Source organism: Mustelus asterias, chromosome 17, assembly GCF_964213995.1.
Source record: "Mustelus asterias chromosome 17, sMusAst1.hap1.1, whole genome shotgun sequence".
Taxonomy (NCBI): Eukaryota; Metazoa; Chordata; class Chondrichthyes; order Carcharhiniformes; family Triakidae; genus Mustelus; species Mustelus asterias.
This window is the reverse complement of record NC_135817.1, coordinates 79,750,465-79,768,207: the sequence shown is the minus strand read 5'-3', so window position 1 is coordinate 79,768,207 and position 17,743 is coordinate 79,750,465. Positions and strand designations below refer to the sequence as shown.

Here is a 17,743-nt window from a genome sequence, read left to right as displayed (position 1 = left end):
CTGACTTCTCCAAACAACTTTGGCAGACTTAGACTTTTTTTCCCAAATTTACGAACTGCAGTTGGGTGAAATATGGCCTGCCCTCATTTAACCCTCACAACCACCCCCCACCCTTGGAGATAATTGTCTGGGGATGTCGGAGAGTAACTCCTCAGAACTTTATCTGCAATTTGGTCTGTATTGTTATCTCTCCCAGGAGGTTACATGACTTTCAGATGGAGTGGGGAAAGTCTACATGGAAAGTATAAGATCAGCAATTATTTCATTGAAAGCCTTGAAAGGCCAGTATGGTCTACTCCTGCTCCTATTTCTTAAGTTTCTATGTTCTATTGTGACACACATGGTATCACAATTGCATGGATGAAGAATAATGCCTTTCCCTCTCCCTCACTGCTCAGACATCTTGAAGTAAAGACTAGCATCACTACATCTCAATTTCTTTCTTCCTCTTTTCAAATTTGATGGAGTTCTGCACCTCAAGCTTTGCCGCTACCGCTGTGGTGCATCAATTTTACTTTTCTAAATGTCTCATTCGGCCTCAACCGTATTGTCCAATTTTGGGCACCACACTTTCAGAAGGATGTGAGGGCACAGAAACTATTTACAACAATGGTTGATGGAATGAGGGACTTCAGTTATGTGGAGGATTGGAGAAGCTAGGGCTGTTCTCCTTCAAGAAGAGAAGCTTAAGAGATTTGACACAGGTGTTCAAAGTCCATGAAGGTCCTGGGCAGATTAGTTAGGGAGAAACTGTTCCAATTAGCAGAAGGGTCGAGTACCAGAAGCACAGATTGAAGGTAATTGGCAACAAGAAACATTGGCTACATGAGGAAAAGCTTTTTTACGCAGCAAATGGTTAGGATCTGGAATGCACCGATGGAGCATGTGGTGGAGGCAGGGTCATTCGAGGCATTTGATAAGAAATTATGGGGGGAATTGCAGGGAAAAAAGAGGGGCCTAGAGAAGGTCTTGGGTGAGTTATCCTTAGAGAGGGAAGGCACTGTGGGCGGCACAGTGGCAAGCACTGCTGCCTCACAGCACCAGGGACCTGGGTTTGATTCCCAGCTTAGGTCACCGTCTGTGTGGAGTTTGCACGTTCTCCCCATGTCTGCATGGGTTTCCTCCCACAGTCCGAAAGACATGCTGGTTAGGTGCATTGGCCATGCTGAATTCTTCCTCAGTGTACCCAAACAGGCACCAGAGTGTGGTGACTAGGGGATTTTCACAATAATGTTGATGTAAGCCTACCAGTGACACTAATAAATAAACTTTAAATGATGGGCCAAATGGTCTCCTCCCTGTACTGTAGCCATTCTATTAAGGCAGACAGGAGCAGCTCTAGGTAAGGCGGGAAGGAGCCCCAACATTTGGAGCTGGCTGGTGTACAGGCGAGGTGGGTCCAGCTAATATTGCAGGATAAGTGGCCCTGCTGGAAGCGGCGGGCGCTAGGACCCCGCGTGCGTCGCTGCCTGGATAGCCGTGAGGCTGAAGCGATCTTGAGAGGCTAAGAAGCAGCAGCAGCAGCAGCAAGAAGAACAGGTCAGACATTCCCAGCTCTCATCCCACTGCACACAGGCTAACAACCACTCAGACAAACTCCCACAAAACTCCTGGAGCAACTTTGCCTCTTGTTTTGAAGGGGCTGCAACATGATGAGAGTCTTTCTGTATTCCTTCAGCCTGCTGGAACTGAGTAAGTATTTCCACAGAGTCCCTTTAACTTTGTATTGCGTCTTGTAACTTTGTATTCAGAGCCGCTTCCTTCCACCACCTCCTCCCTCCCCCTCCCCAAACCCTGCTCTATTGTTCCAACGGTTTCCTCTGGCTAGAGTATGTTCATAAAGTCACCTTGAAGCTGGAAAATGGGCTGTCTCCTTATCCCTTAACAGTTGGCAGCTCCTGGGGTCTGGGATCAATCCTTAATGTTTCTAATTCCCCCCCCCCCCCTTCCCCTCAAAGTATCCTGGAGGACAGAAAGAAAGAAAGAGTGAGAGAGATCTTTAGTTTGGGCTAAGGGGTTCTGTCTGGTGGAAGGCAGTAAACTTTTTTTGTTCAAAAGTTTTACAGTTGTTTTTAAGGCTCGGGTTCCCTCTCTGCAGCTGTCAAAACATGGAAGGTGATGGGGGGGTGGGGGGTTATGAAGGAAGGGTGCATGGGGTGATTGGGAGGGGGAGGTTGCGGGTGTGCTGTGTGCAGTGGGTGGTGATGGAGATTTGCCAAGATTGGAAATCTAAAGTAAAAGTAAAGTCTATTTATTGGTCTCAAGTAGGCTTACATTAACACTGCAATGAAGTTACTGTGAAAATCCCCTGGTCGCCACACTCTGGCGGCGCCTGTTTGGGTACACGGAGAGAGAATTTAGCATGGCCGATCCACCTAACCAGCACATCTTTCGGACTGTGGGAGGAAACCGGAGCACCCGGAGGAAACCCATGCAGACACGGGAAGAAGGTGCAGACTCCACACAGACAGTGACCCAAGCCGGGAATCGAACCCGGGTCCCTGCCGCTGTGAGGCAGTAGTGCTAACCACCGTGCTGCCCCAAACCTGGAGTCAAAACATAATTTTGGAAGGATTGTCAAAAAGACAACCCTTTGTCAGAAATATGCACCTCTGTTCAGACTGAACATCTCCTCCCTTGCGATGAGAGGGGTTGGTGGGGGTGGGTGAGGTGATTCTTGAACCCTTTGGAGGATGGGAGATAATAACTGTCAGCGAGAGATATATTCAGGGGCTGAAGCAGAAGCTACGGAAATGAATGTGAAGATATAGTCAAAAAAAGAGGAGTTTGTTGTCTATTAGAAAGGCGATGCAGGAACGGTCTAATCTGTCTCATAAAATGCTGATGGACTTGTGTGTTTCCAGCATTTTCTGTTTTAAAACCTGGGGATGACTTGTGTTGCCCAGCGCCTGATTAAATAATGCAATTCATTGTTTTTCTTCCTCCTGAGAGTGTTTCTTCCATGAAACTGGCAGTTGTCCAACTCTGGCCTATTCACTCTGGATTCGCAGAATATGTCTTAAACTAACTAATGCCGTGAAGCAATCCTGGTATAAAGGCAGCAACTACAGACCAGGCAATGCCCCAGATTTTATTGTCCAGCAGAGCAGGAGTCAGCTGATCCAAGCCAAGGCAGTGATTGGATAATGCCATTGACCTCAGTACTCTTAAATTAGAGGGAGGGGGAAGAATATCCAACAACTGACCCAGTCACCCTTAAATGAATACGTTGGGTGAGAAGAGGTTTCCATGACTAGGCCATGCCAGAGCAACTTGGGCTCTTAAACCTTGAAAGGGGGTATATGAGAAAGAATGTTATAAAGTTTGTGTTGTGATGCACAAGTGTGTGGGATGGGCCGATATGTCTCTCTCGTAGTTGATACGTTCATATAAATGTCAACAAGATTATAAGGAAGAGCTAAATTTGGGATTTGAGCACAAGATCCAAACTGGTACTCCAGTGTAGCACTGAGGAAGTGCTGCACTGCCAAAAGTGCCATCTTTCAGATGAGATGTTGAATCAAGGCCCCGAGCGCTCTCTTGGGACATAAAAAGGGTCAGGGCACTATTTCGAAGAATCTCTGGTGTCCTGGCCATTATTTAATCTCTGGTGTCCTGGCCATTATTTAATCTCTGGTGTCCTGGCTATTATTTATCCCTCAGTCAACATCACAAAAAGAGAATGTTTTGGTCATTAGCACATTGCTGTTTTTGGGTGTTGTTGGCTGCAAATCGGCTGCCCTGTTTTCTGCATTAACTACATCCAAAAAAGGCGTAATCAGTTTTTAAAGCACTTTGGGATGTTCTGAGATTGTGAACGGCATTGTGTAAATTAAGTTGCTTTTGTTTTTGGCTGATCCATGGACTTGGAGTAGCAAAAGGTGGATTTAGGACCAAGATCAGGATGTTTCGCTTCTCTTATGAATGGGTTCCCAGAAAGAACAGTGGTAATGAAAATCCTGGTATCTTTTAAATACCCAGTGGGATGCTTTAGTGAGTGGAATTTTAGTATCCACTGCATATATGCATTGACCATGCTAAATTCTCCTTCAGTGTACCCGGACAGGTGCCGGAGTGTGGCGACTAGGGGATTTTCACAGTAACTTCTTTGCAGTGTTAATGTAAGCCTACTTGTGACAATAATAAATAAATAAATGTGCACTAGATAGATCAAATGACCTTGCTCATTCCATGATTGGTATGGATTGGCTCCAGCCATTCAATCTAGGCCCATGAATGATGACCTCCTCTACACGGCACAGGCAGGCTGGTGGGGAACAGGATCACAGAACATGAATCCCTGGGGAAAGGGTGGGGGGGGGATGGTATGGAGGGGGGTAAAATCAGAAAGGTTGGCAGAGAAATAGAAGTAAAAGAAACCTAGATCTCAGGCAGCTGAGATGCGGGGCATGGTTGCTGTCTTCGATTGCTAATAACAAGGCAGAGTCTGGTGGATGAGCATCCAAATGAGGATAAACGAATGTCCGAGACAGTCACTTTACTGCCCCTTCACTTCCTGTTTATCATCCTGTAGTTGGGTGGGATTGGCGCAAGTGATTCTGCTGCTCTAATTATTCTGAGATAAGTGATGGACACCAAGAAAAGATCAGGAAATCATAAGACCATAAGACATAGGAGCAGAAGTAGGCCATTCACCCATCAAGCCTGCTCCACCATTCAGTTAAACCATAACTGCTCTGATGTGATAACTCTAAACTCCGCTTTCCCGCCTTATCCCCATAACCCTTGATTCCCTTACTGATTAAAAATCTATCTCATCCTTGAACAAACTTAATGACCCATCCTCTACAGCCCTCTGCGGTAAAGAATTCCACAGATTCAATACCCTCTTGGAGAAGAAATTCTTCCTCATCTCTGTCTCCAATGGGTGACCCCTTACTCTGAGATTATGTCCTCTGGTCCTAAACTCTCCCACAAGGGGAAACAACCTCTCTGCATCGACCCTGTCAAGCCCCCTGAGAATCTGATATGTCTCGATAAGGTCACCTCTCATTCTTCTAAACTGCAAAGTGCACAGGCTCAACCTCTCCTCAAAAGAAAATCCTGCATACCTGGGATCAAACCAGTGAGAACCCTTTCTGGAATGCCTCCAATGCCAGTATATTGTTACTTTAGGTAAGGAGACCAAAACTGTTCACAGTATTCCAGGTGTGGTTTGACTAGTGCCTTGTATAAGTTTAGCAAGACTTCTCTATTTTTATACCTTATTCCTTTTGAAATAAAGGTCAGCATTCCATTTGCCTTCCCAATTATCTGCTGAACCTGCATGATTTACCATAGAACATCCTAGTTACCATTGAATCTCTACAGGTTTGATTTGACTTATTAGTGTCACATGTATTAGCATACAGTGAAAAGTATTGTTTCTTGTGCGCTGTACAGACAAAGCATACTGTACAACGAGAAGGAAAGGAGAGGGTGCAGAATGTAGTTACAGTCATAGCTAGGGTGTAAGGAAAGAGCAATTTAATATGAGGTAGGTCCATTCAAAAGTCTGATGACAACAGGGAAGAAGCTGTTCTTGAGTCAGTTGGTAGGTGTCCTCAGACTTTTGTATATTTTTCCCGACGGAAGAAGGTGGAAGAGAGTGTGTCTGGGGTGCGTGGAGTCCTTGATTATGCTGGCTGCTTTTCCGAGGCATCAGAAAGTGTGGACAGAGTCAATCGATGGAAGGCTTGGTTACGTGATGGACTGGGCTTCATTCGCGATCCTTTGTAGTTTTTTGCAGTCTTGGACAGAACAGGAGCCAAACTGTGTTCTGTTACAACCAGAAAGAATGCTTTCTATGGTGCATCTGTAAAAGTTGGTGAGAGTTGTAGTGGACATGCCAAATTTCCTTAGCCTCCTGAGAAAATAGAGACGTTGGTGGGCTTTCTTAACTGTGACATCGAGGGAACAGGGAAGGTTGAAAGTGCAGTGTACTTATCGTTACAGTGTGGAAAGAGGACATTCTGCCCATCGAGTCTGCACTGACTCTCCAAAAGAGCACCCCACTCAGACATCCACCCTTGCCACAAGCCTACTCCATGATCAATCCACCTAACGTACAGATCTTGGGACACTAAGGGATAATTTAGCATGGCCAGTCAACCTAACCTGCACATCTTTGGACTGTGAGAGGAAATTGTAGCACTCGGAGAATGCGCAGACCTCACACAGTCATCCAAGGCCAGAATCGAACCCAAGTCCCTGGCACTGTGAGGCATCACTACTAGCCACAGTGCCACCTCTAATTTGATTTAAGTATGAAGACCCCCAAATCCCTCTGTCCTGCAGCTTTCTGTACCTTCAAAGTGTCATACAACACAGGCAAAATGGGCTGAATGGCCTCTGTCTGTACTGTACCCTTGTAGTGTAGTGATCCAAGGTGGGACCTTCCTAATCTGTGCCGCTCAGCTACTCACTGACTAAATTTGTTGCAGTATTGGGACTCTTATTAAGGACCTGAGAGAATCGAAGGCTATTCGGCCCATTGTGTCTATGCTGGTTCTTTGATAAAGTTCTTCAATTAGTTCCACGCTTCTGCTCTAGCTTTGTAAATGTTTCCCCTTTCCCTTTTTAATGTATTATTTTTCTGAAAAGTTCCTTGAAGAATTTTTGTTTTTTTTTAAATCCCTGTTAGCCTGACTCTCTCTCTCAACTTTAGCAGTCAGTCAGTCAGTACAGCAGTAATGACATTAGTTCCAGTACATGGAAAGCAACACATACTTTATATATTGCCTCCCTGTATTGGCTGCAGTCCATGTTCTTCTTACTGTCTAGTGGTTTTCACACTTTTTAAAGAAAAAAGGCCAAAAACATCTTGTATTTATGGAGTGATGCATTTTGTAAGGAAAATAAGAAGAGGCAAAATAAATAAAATTTTAAAGGGGTGCAGAGGAAGAGAGATGTTGGGAGTGGTTGTACGCAAACACTGAAATTGTTCGGACAAATTGGGAGAGATACCAAAGGCTTTAGCTTTATATTTGAAGGCATAAGGTACAAAATCAAGGAAGTTATGGTAAACCATTATAAGTTAGGCCCCATCTGGAGGATTGCAGACAATTCTGTGCATCATCATTTCAAAAGGATGTCAAGGCCTTGGAAAGAGTGCAGACAAGATTTACAAGAGTTAGTGTTGCCAACTGTAAGTTAATATATTCATGGAGATTTCGTCACATGACTTGGCCCCATCTTCCAGCCATTTGTTGGCCAACACATCCATCCGTGTGACGCACTGCCTTCTCACGCCAATTAGAAAGCAAATTGACTCATTACCCAAATTAATGATGTTTGACTGTCAGCCGTACAGCCTTTTTTTTCATTTTCAGTGATTTTATAAATTGCAACAAAAGTACTTCATTGCTCTGAAGTGTTTTGGGATAGTCTGAGGTCATAACAGGTGCAGTATTAATGTAGGGATTGTTCAACCCATGCTCCCCCATCACACTCCATCCTCTTAAGAGTTTTTCCTGACAGTAATGATTCATACTGGGGTGTGGTTCTGACAGTCCTCATGCTGCATGTAAATCATTGTTGTTCTTCTTCATATATAGTCCAGGAAAGCAAGTGTTGCAGAGGTTGTAATATTGATATACATTGCCTCCATAACATCCTGTTAGGGGTTGTGGGTTTTAACAGAAAGAAAAGGAATGTGGTTTGCACATGTAGATTTAAACTAACACAGAGCAGGTTTTATTGAAAGATGTTTTCTGCACTGCATAGAACACAAACTGAAAGTAAAACAGCAACCTCTGCCAACACCCTAATTACATCACTGTCATATCACGTGCTGAGCTCTTATAGCAACCTGCAACCCTTTTAAATATATAACAGCTACCCAGCCTGATCCTGTTCCCTCTGATGTCTTTGTGTACAGTCACAAGTACTGTCGAACTTTATCTGATTTTTTTTTCCCTTCTCTAACACAAATACAGAAACTAGTTGTCACTACCACATTGACTAAGGTTAGTAAACTTGGTGCTGATGTGAGAGGGAGCAGTGAGCTGGAACCTACCGGCTCGCTGTGACTCAATGCCATATTGAGTATCCTTCACCACAGAGCTACAAGTGGAGCACATAAAACTCATTCTTGACTGTGGAATTCTGCTCAGCTGCTCAATTTGAGAGACATGTGTCTTCACAAAGACAGATGAGAATGCAACAAACTCTTGTTTTGGTTTCCCCTCTGTGAGAGTTTGGAATTCTTCGGTACGGTGGAGCTTATGCTAGTCAGTGACCCTCCTTTTCCATTTTCGTTTATAACTTATTTTGTGTGTGTTTCTTTGGCCTCATTAAGCTGAGGGAAGTTCCTGCACAAATTACAGCAAAATGGATGCAGAATAAAGGGAGAGTGACTTTACCCCAGTAAAGTGCTAAAACCTGCTGAATGGGTGATGTGACTATGCCCATTCCACATGCCATCCTGTGATCTCCCAGAGTCAGTTGCCAAATTTTCTGAACAAAAGATTTGTTCTGTAGACTTACTCCCATTTGAAGATGGATTGAAATTGCTGTCCTCTTCCTCTTTGGTTCTATTACCTGTGGCTCACTCTTTTGCCTCTGTGAAAGATGGCTGAGGGTTCAAGTCCCACTCCAGTGCCTTGAGGATAAAGACTAGACTGGTGCTTCAGTTTTACTCCACGACAGTTAGTTCAGCTCACTGCTCGATCTCGCCACCTATCCCATCTCCCTGAGAAGTCGAACTGAGACACCATCTACCCTCCTATAGTGGACGTGAAGAAAAGCAGGGAAGTTCTTCCCTCTGTCTTGGCCAAGATTTACCTTTCAACCAAAGACACTAAAAACAGACGTAATCACACTGCTGTATGAGGGAGGCTGCTGTATGAGGGAGGCTGCTGTATGAGGGAGGCTGCTGTATGAGGGAGGCTGCTGTATGAGGGAGGCTGCTGTATGAGGGAGGCTGCTGTATGAGGGAGGCTGCTGTATGAGGGAGCCTGCTGTATGAGGGAGCTTGCTGTACACAAATTGGCTGCTGTGTTTCCTCCATTACAGTGACTTTTTTCTGTTTGGATAACTTTTTCTGACATCCTGACGAGGTCACAGGGAAATGTTGTATAAATTCAGGTCTTCCTTTCCTTTTCCCCCGGATCCATTCATGATCTTGTGGTGGCAAATCAGTAGCATCAGCCCCTCCCCTGTAGCATTTGATCTGCCACTCATGAGGGTGTTGCCTCTCATCCCTATCATAGGGTGAGTTCAGCAAAATCAATCGGACACCATTTATTAACCATAATGTCCACAGTTCTTCAGGGGTGGACTACTCTGTGATTTTTGCAACACGTTCCAAAGTCATCAGGAACAGAGGGAAGGATGAGAAATTGACATTGGGACAGCTCAAACAAATCTGTAGCCGCCAGAGCATCCTCTCAGAAACGGAAAACTCTGCATCTCCTTACTTCAGCTTGGGATTCCTTCCTCTGTCAATTTATCAGCTTTTAAAAACCAAGCCTTTCCTATTTTGACATAAGCCTTTATCCAAATTCCACAGGCAACCTAATAACAAGAAGTGACATCCGAAATGAACAGTGCCCTGTCTTTTTCTCATTCCTTACTAATCATCATTCTCCGATGTCTTGCTCCCAGCTATCTGCCTGTCTATCTGAGTGAAAGATGAATATGTGACCCTTTTAACAATTTCTCTCTCTACCCTTTTTTTCTCATGTACTTTCCAGCTTTTGACAGCATGGCTGTGATGTGTGATTCAGCATGTGGGGAAGAGCGAAGCATAGCCTGTTAAGGCAACTCGCTTTGCGAAAGCAGTGGAAGTAGGTTTTAGAAATGGACTGTGGCATTCACCTCTAAGAGGTTATAATACGTCTAAAATTGTTCATCATGACAGCGCTCCAGATACCTCTGCCCAAACTGTACTGATCATTAAACAAACTAGATCAGACAGAGCGGATTGCAATATTACTCTTGAATAAAGTTTAATTTAATTCCTACTTGCCAGACTCATCAATGATGAAGTCAGGCACAGAGCTGCATTAACCAACATTATTCTATTTAACGTCTATAATGAAATTATAACCATTACAGGGTTGAATACTGAGAATGTCAACCGGATAAGCCTAAGTCATCAAAAATTGAGTTTGGGTTTTCAATTTGCTCTTGAGTTGTAGACAATGTTGGAATTCCAATAATAATTCCCAATCCCAGAACTAAGAGTGAACCCTATACCATACAACTGGAGTTATGTCTAGGTGAGACTGGACAAAGTGGCGGCGGAGGTCATTATTGAACCGGTTGACATCTTGAGACAATCTGGCACTGTTTCCATACTAATTTTCTCGAATTAGTCCATGAACCGCCAGACTGACTGAACTCAATCTCACGACACTCAATGATAGCATTTGAACTCATGGGGCAGAATTGTATAGTCCCAAAACAGCATATTGACAGACAGGGGAGCTGGTAAAATTCCCTGGGTGGTCTTCAGTCCCACCTCCAACATGTCCACAAATTCAAAGGGTCAGGCGAGACTGAGGCCATCACTTATTGGCCACAAGGGTTGCTTCCTGACCAGCCTCAATTTTGAGGCCAAAGGAACAAGTTGAGGGATGGATGATGGGGTGAGACCACTCTGTGTGGGCCTCCGACAGGAAAGCTTCCGCTACTGGCCCCTCTTGAGACCAGACAGTCCCCAGGTTCTAAGGGCTGGATTTTTGCTCCCCACTGTCAGGTGTGAAGATGGGGTAGGGAGCTACGTAAAATCCAATGTGCTCTTCCCACTGTCTATCTGTCAGCCCCAATGTGTCTGAAGTTTAATGAGGGGGGTACAGGTGCATGGGAAACATCAGGCAGACCATCCTTGATCCCACTGAGGCCTGCAAGTGACCAAATAATGGCTGGAATGAGGCCATTAATAGGGCCCAAAGACAGCTGTAGGCAACTTCAAAGCAGCTAAGTGCTCTCAGATCCTCCTTTGTATAAACATTGCAGTTAGGAACAGGGGCAGGAGCCTAATTCAGATGCATTCAACCGTGAAAGGAAAGATAAACATTGCATGCTGTGCATAAACCATTAGACCAGCAATCAAACGCTTGTTAAGCTGCACTATTAAATTGAATGATAGAGAAGGTTTTCAAAGGAAAGGCTTTGAAGGATTTTCAAGGATTTGTGCTTTCTAGGAAGGCTCAACGTCTAGGAATAAATGCAGTCTTTAAAAAATGGGACTGAGTGAGCAGCTGTGTAGAAGGGAATTCCTCCTACCCCCAGCCCCATGAAAGTGACTTCTCCTGTAGTCAGAGGACTTGAAAGGGGTCTTCTCACACCTGCACCTTCTGAAAGAGATTAATGTGACCAGCCCACTTCAAAGTTTTCACAATCCTCAGAACAGAATGGAGACTTTAATCAGACAGATGCCTGAAATCACCATGCCAGGAGTGATGTTCAGGTTTCCCTGGGCTAGAGGGGGCAGCCTAGTGACAAGACCCTCATCCTGGGGGAGTACCAAGGTCAATCCCTTGTGCCAAGCCCACCCAACACTCAAGGCTCTTGGGGGACCCTCCCTCTACAGCCTGGCAGCAGCGGAAGGGCACATGGGCACCGCACTTACTTCTTTGAACACCCCCCTCCCCCCTTGGAGTACAAGGTGTCAGGGCATCACTACCAGGGAGCAGTGAAAGTTTAACATTGGGGATCCTGAGAGGAGAGTCCTGAGGGGGTGTTTCTCTTGCGGGAGGGTGGGGCTGAGGCCTCTGGTTGGGGGATTGGGGGGGGTTGTTGGGTAACCCTCATGTCTGTGAGGTGTGGAGGGAGGATGTCCCTCTGTGCCGAGGGGTTGAAGGTGCTGCCCTTGCCAGTAAAGCTCACCGTTTCCATTGTGGGGGTGAGTGGACCTGTCTGTCAGCATGGAAATTGGGGTGCACTTTAAAAACAGCGCCCCAATCCCTAAACGGCCGGCCTAGCCAACATGGCTCCCGTGATGCATAAATTTGCATAGTTCAGGTGGGAAAATCCCACCTGAGAGGCGCTGCTAATGCCAGCGGGAAACGACCCCACTTAGAGATACTTCAGGAGAATCGCACCCAGTATGCCTGTCAGTGATATGAATATTATACTCTTTCATCAACCAATAAAATATACAAATAAGCTAATTAAAGTGACCACACCTTAAAGGGACACTGTAACAAAAAGCACAAACTTTTAAAGGAAACTTATCTAAATCAAAATGTTGTTCCCGAGGCTCGTGAAGCACCAGTTATGCAGTGCCGCAAGTGTACCAGTGGACTCCTGGGCGTGAATGTAACGGCAGGAGAGAAGGAGACAGTCAGGCCGTGCGACCATCTCAATCAGTCACTGCCTGGACTTATTAAATGGCCACTTTGGCCAAGCCCAGATACAGGCTTACAAAGAGGGTCTCTGCCCTGCCTGCACTGGAAACCAAAGATCAGGAACGTGGGGGATATGAGTATTATATTTGCATCTTCTACTTCTGTGGTAGAATGAGCAACGTGATGTCGGATAATTCTGACTTCTTTTAAATTATCTGACTTCTTTTAAATTATCTGGCTTCCTTTCTCTGGGTACTTATAATGGAACATCGTCTGTGGTTCTTGTCCTTTTTTCTCTATACTTCGAGCTTAAGCTGATTTTTCACATTCCATTTTTTTCATTGTACTTTCTCTCTGCTCCCAATGATTTAGGGCAGAAATTCGACCTCCCCATATCGGAGCAAGAATGTGGGTGTGCCAGTGCCAGGCAGCACGGTGGCGCAGTGGTTAGCACTGCTGCCTCACAGTGCCAGGGACCCGGGTCCAATTCCGGCCTCGGGTCACTGTCTGTGTGGAGTCTGCACGTTCTCCCCGTGTCTGCACGGGTTTCCTCCGGGTGCTCCGGTTTCCACCCACAGTCCAAAGGTGTGCATGTTAGGTTGATTGGCCATGCTAAATTGATCCTCGTGTCAGGGGGATTAGCAGGGTAAATATGTGGGATTATGGGAATAGGGCCTGGGTGGGATTGTGGTCGGTGCTGACTCGATGGTCTGAATGGCCTCCTTCTGCACTGTAGGGATTCTATGAATTCACAATGCTGGCCAGCTTGCCAGCACCATCCTGCCCTCTGGTCATTTTCCCAAAACTGGGGCAGGAGCAGAAGGGCCACCCACCCACAAACAGTTTATCCAATTAATGTTAGCCAAATAAGACCAATTCTCAAAAGCCACTTGCCTCACCCCTTCCCCACTCACATTGGGAACTAAGGGGGGTAGCCTCCCAGCAGCAGAAGGGGTGAGGAACATCACTCTAGACAAGCTCTGAGGCCCTCCCTACCTGGCCAGTGGATATAGAGTAATCACTCTTGCATGTCACCCAACGTGAGGTCAACTTTCCATTTACATCCCATTGAGGGTCATATCTTTCTAAATACTTGCACAGATAAGGGAGTCCACAAGACACAAGACGCCAGCCTAACAGCTTGGGAATATTGACTTGGAAGTTTGAACTAAGACTGATCAAGCTGCTTAGAAAATCCTACAAAGTACAGGAAAACACCTGTTTAATAAAGACCCCAGTTTCTTACACCATCTAACCTACCAAGAGATCAACAAACTGATAGCTACTTGATTTTTCAAACTTCCACACCCTCCGAATGCTGTTTTCTCAACTCTGGCATCCTATCCATCCCTCACTCTCTTTGCCCCACCATTGGAGTCCATGCCTTAAGTCATCTAGACCCTATTTGGAATGCTCTCTCCAAATATACAAATTAGGAGCAGGAGTAAGCCACTCGGTCCCTCGAGCCTGCTCCACCATTCAGTTAAGGTCATGGCTGATCCGATTGTAACCTCAACCCCACAGTCCTGCCTACCCCATCACCTTTCACCCCTTTGCTTATCAAAAATCTATCTAGTTCTGCCTTTGCTTCCACAGCCTTTTGAGAAAGAGGGTTCCATGGACTCTGAGAGAAAATATTTCTCCTCATCTCTGTCTTAAATGAGCGAGCCCTTATTTTTATAGTGACCCCCCCAGTCATAGATTGTCCCACAAGAGGAAATGTTCTCTCCATATTAACACTGCGAAGGATCTTAAAGGTTTCAATCAACGTCCCCAGATGCCTACCCTTCTTTTTGATACCTTCCTAGAAAATCTTAGGAGATTTTCACAATAACTTCATTGCAGTGTTAATGTAAGCCTTCTTGTGGCACTAATAAATAAACTTTAAAACTTCTTTAAAATCAAGCATCTAGCTGCCCCCCATCACCACTCTAATATCCTTCTTTGGTTCAAAATGACAAAATTAGTTTTTACCCATTTTCTTTTAGTAGCTATGCTTCTATGAAGTGTTTTGGGACATTTTCCAACATCAACGTTGTTATCTATATTCAAGATGTTACTGCTTCATCGACCACATGAACACACAGTGGGGTTATGTTTTTGTGTGTTCAGCTGCTTTTATTAAAAGAAAACTCTTGCCTCTAATTCATTTTGGAGACAGCAGGCGCAAGGCCGCAGCAGATCCTATGACTGCATGTGGTGAGATTCCAGTTCTTCAAACTGGGCTGAATTTGAGTAGTGTACAGCAAGTGAGGAGTCTGCGGAGGCTGACACATTTCTCTGCTGCGGAGAAAGCAGTCACCCAAGAACATTTGCACGCTCTAACAGCCATCCAGCCAGTTTTACTTTCCGAACACACAGCTAAAAAGCTCAACAGAGCCTTGAGGACTTGCATAATTGCCTGCTGAGGAAAAATGGCAAGAGTTCAATTCTTTTTTGTTTCCTTTCAGTTGCTTGAGAGTTTGAACTTGAGTGAATATTTCACAGAGTCTCCTTGAAGTATTTCTACCGAAGGCAGAGAATTCACTTTACTTCCCATCGCTGCCTCCCCCACCACCCTCCCCAGACAGCAGAACATGCTGTTGTGGAGGTTAATTTGTACCATTTTGCTTTTTACTTTTCAGATTTTCAGCCTCTCTCGCCTGAAGAGTGGGTGGGGGGGTGGGGGGGGGGGGGGGGAATTGACTTTGTTTCGATCTTTTCCTCAGGTGGAAAAATGAGAGGGGCCAAAAATGTGGCCAAGCTCCGCCTATTTGGATTAGGCAACTTTTAAGATCAGCTTGTATTGATTTGATTTGATTTATTATTGTCACATGTATTAGTATACAGTGAAAAGTATTGTTTCTTGCGTGTTATCAAATACAGTTGACATAATGAATGGAGATATAAGGGCAGATAATCAAAAGCTTGGTCAAAGAGGTAGGTTAGGGGAGATGGAGAGGTTTAGATAAGGAGTATTAAATGTTTGCAAAGGTGTTTGTAGATGAATTGGAAAAATTGACTGGGTGGGCAAAAATCTGGCGGACGGAGTATAATGTGGGAAAATGTGAAGTTGTTCACTTTGCCAGGAAGAATAAAAAAGCAGAGGATTCCTTAAACGTGATAAGAGTCACAAAAAACTAGTTTGCAGGTATGGTACATTATCAGAAAGGCTAATGGAATGCTATCCTTTATTAAGATATTAATTGAACGTAAAAATAAGGATATTACACTTCGGTTATGCAAGGCATTAGTGAGACCATAACTCGAATACTGTGTGCAGTACTGGTCTCCTTATTTAAGGAAGGGTCTAAATTTGTTGGAGGTGGTTCTGAGGAGGTTTATGAGATTGATACCAGGAATGAGCAGGTTGTCTTATGAGGATATGTTGGACAGGCTGTTACCTAGAAGAGGGAGGGGTGACTAGGATGAAGTATACAAGATCCTGACAGGTATCGACGAGGTGGGCATTGAAAGGATGTTTCCTCTTGTGGGTGAGGCCAGAACAAGGGGGCACTGTTTTAAAATTAGGGATCGCCCTTTTAGGACGGAAATGAGGAGAATTTTGTTTCTCTCAGTTGGTGCGACTTTCAAATACTGCCTCAGAAGGCGATGGAGGTGGGGGTCATTGAATATTTTTAAGGAGGAGCTAGATAGATTCTTGTTAGGCAAGGGAATGAAAGGTTATCGGGGGTAGATGGGAATGTGGAACTCAACATAAACAGTTCAGCCTTGATCTTAATGAATGGCAGAATAGGCTCAAAGGGCGAATGGCCTTCCTCTACTCCTATTTCGTATGATAATTAAGGGCCTGTTGCCTATTTTAGGGTCTCCAATGTTGAATTGGGTAAAAATTATCAAGGTGGAGCATATGATGTGCACTGCCAGCCTTATTAACCAGCCTTCATGTGGAACCAGTAGCAGCTGGGACATTCAACTTGTTGCTACAGCAATACTGTGGGCAGCTATCAGCTTGCCCCTAGTAGGAGAGGGCACCTACCCTCCTCCTGGAACAATCTACAGGTGGGCCCAGCGACCAGGCCAGCTGATGTTCAGAAGTACCGAACCAGTGATTTGCAACGGGATGCTTGATAGGCAGCTCGCTAGAATAATGCGGGTGAGTCCAGTTTAGGGTGAGACTCAGACTTTGAGCCTCCGTTGTTGGGTGCATTTTTTCATAGCGCTGCCAATTTTCTTGCCATTTTCACCCAAAAAAAACCCCAAGGTCTCCCAACAATTGCTTTGATGGTTTGTACCATTTGGAGACGACCCACAACATTCTAGCACTGCACCAAATAGTCAATCTGCAAATCAGTCCAGGACATATGGTGGACATGTGGAGCTTCCAGCAGACCAATAGCAGAAGCCCTGACTCTTGTTTATTTCCCTGACTCACTGAAGAGAGCTGTTGACAGTTTTCATAACTCTGCTTCTGGTTCAGCTGAGATCAATTTACTCACCATAAACCTTCTGCTTATATAAAGCCTTGCCATCTCTCTCTCTCTCTACCAATCATCCCTATAAGCTTCAATGAATATACTGTGAAGTGCGTTAATTGAGTGTAATTTAGATGAATGCAGCAACCCTGAAACACAGTTTCAGCTGCTTCTGAGGGCACAGATCTTAGAAATCATAGAAACCCCACAATGCAGAAGGAGGCCATTCAGCCCATCGAGTCTGTACCGACCACAATCCCACCCAGGCTCTATCTCCGTAATCCCTCATATTTGCCCCGCTAATCTCTCTAACCTGGGATACTAAGGGGCAATTTAGCATGGCCAATCAACCTAACCCACACATCTTTGAATCTGAAGGAGGAACATTAACCTGGACAGCTGTCTTCTCCTTTCCAAACCTTTCACTTCCCCACAGACTACCAGAACACAGCAACAGAGTTTCACCTGAAGACAATGCTTCTTTTGCAGTATGGCACTGAAGTCCAATGTTTACACCGGGGTCAAAATAGCCATAGGGAAGGCATTTGGTTCACTTTTCTCCCCCCTATTAATGTGAGGAGAGACATCCACTAGTAAGGCACTGGTGAGAGAAATAAAGTAAAGTTTATTTATTAGTCACAAGTAAAGCTTACATTGACACTGCAATGAAGTAATGGAAGGATTGTCAATGGGGTGAGTCTTTGGGAGAATGGACTGGGGTTTAGGTGTCTTCATTGGGCATGTTGTTGGTGGGATACCACGTAAAATAGGGTGAGTCACCGGCCCACTGTCTTCCCACTGACCCTCAAGCTCACCCCCGTAACAAAGCAGACACCAAAATCACCAGCCCGCCTGTTATGATTGAAAAAAGTAATTCGGGGTCAATTGAGCTTGTTAACAAGCCAGTTGATACTGATAATAAACTGCCCATGCCATAATATGGTTGGTGGGAAAGCCTGGTTGGACACGCCATTTTAGTTTAATAAAAAAGCATCAGGATCACATCCCAAAAGATAGTACACCCCTCTCCTC

The 17,743-nt window shown here is 44.9% G+C and overlaps 1 protein-coding gene across 2 annotated transcripts in view; it reads left to right on the top strand.

The window, feature by feature from the left end:
• The first annotated feature begins 1,479 nt into the window (after positions 1–1,479).
• jam2a (junctional adhesion molecule 2a) overlaps positions 1,480–17,743 on the top strand; it is a 71,490-nt gene continuing 55,226 nt past the window's right edge. The window contains exon 1 of one of the 2 annotated variants that reach the window (XM_078233038.1): positions 1,480–1,692. In XM_078233038.1, the coding sequence (XP_078089164.1) occupies positions 1,650–1,692 (43 nt within the window). In that variant the 5' untranslated portion in view covers positions 1,480–1,649. The remainder of the gene's footprint in view (positions 1,693–17,743) is intronic. The other variant, XM_078233039.1, reaches the window with a different exon arrangement.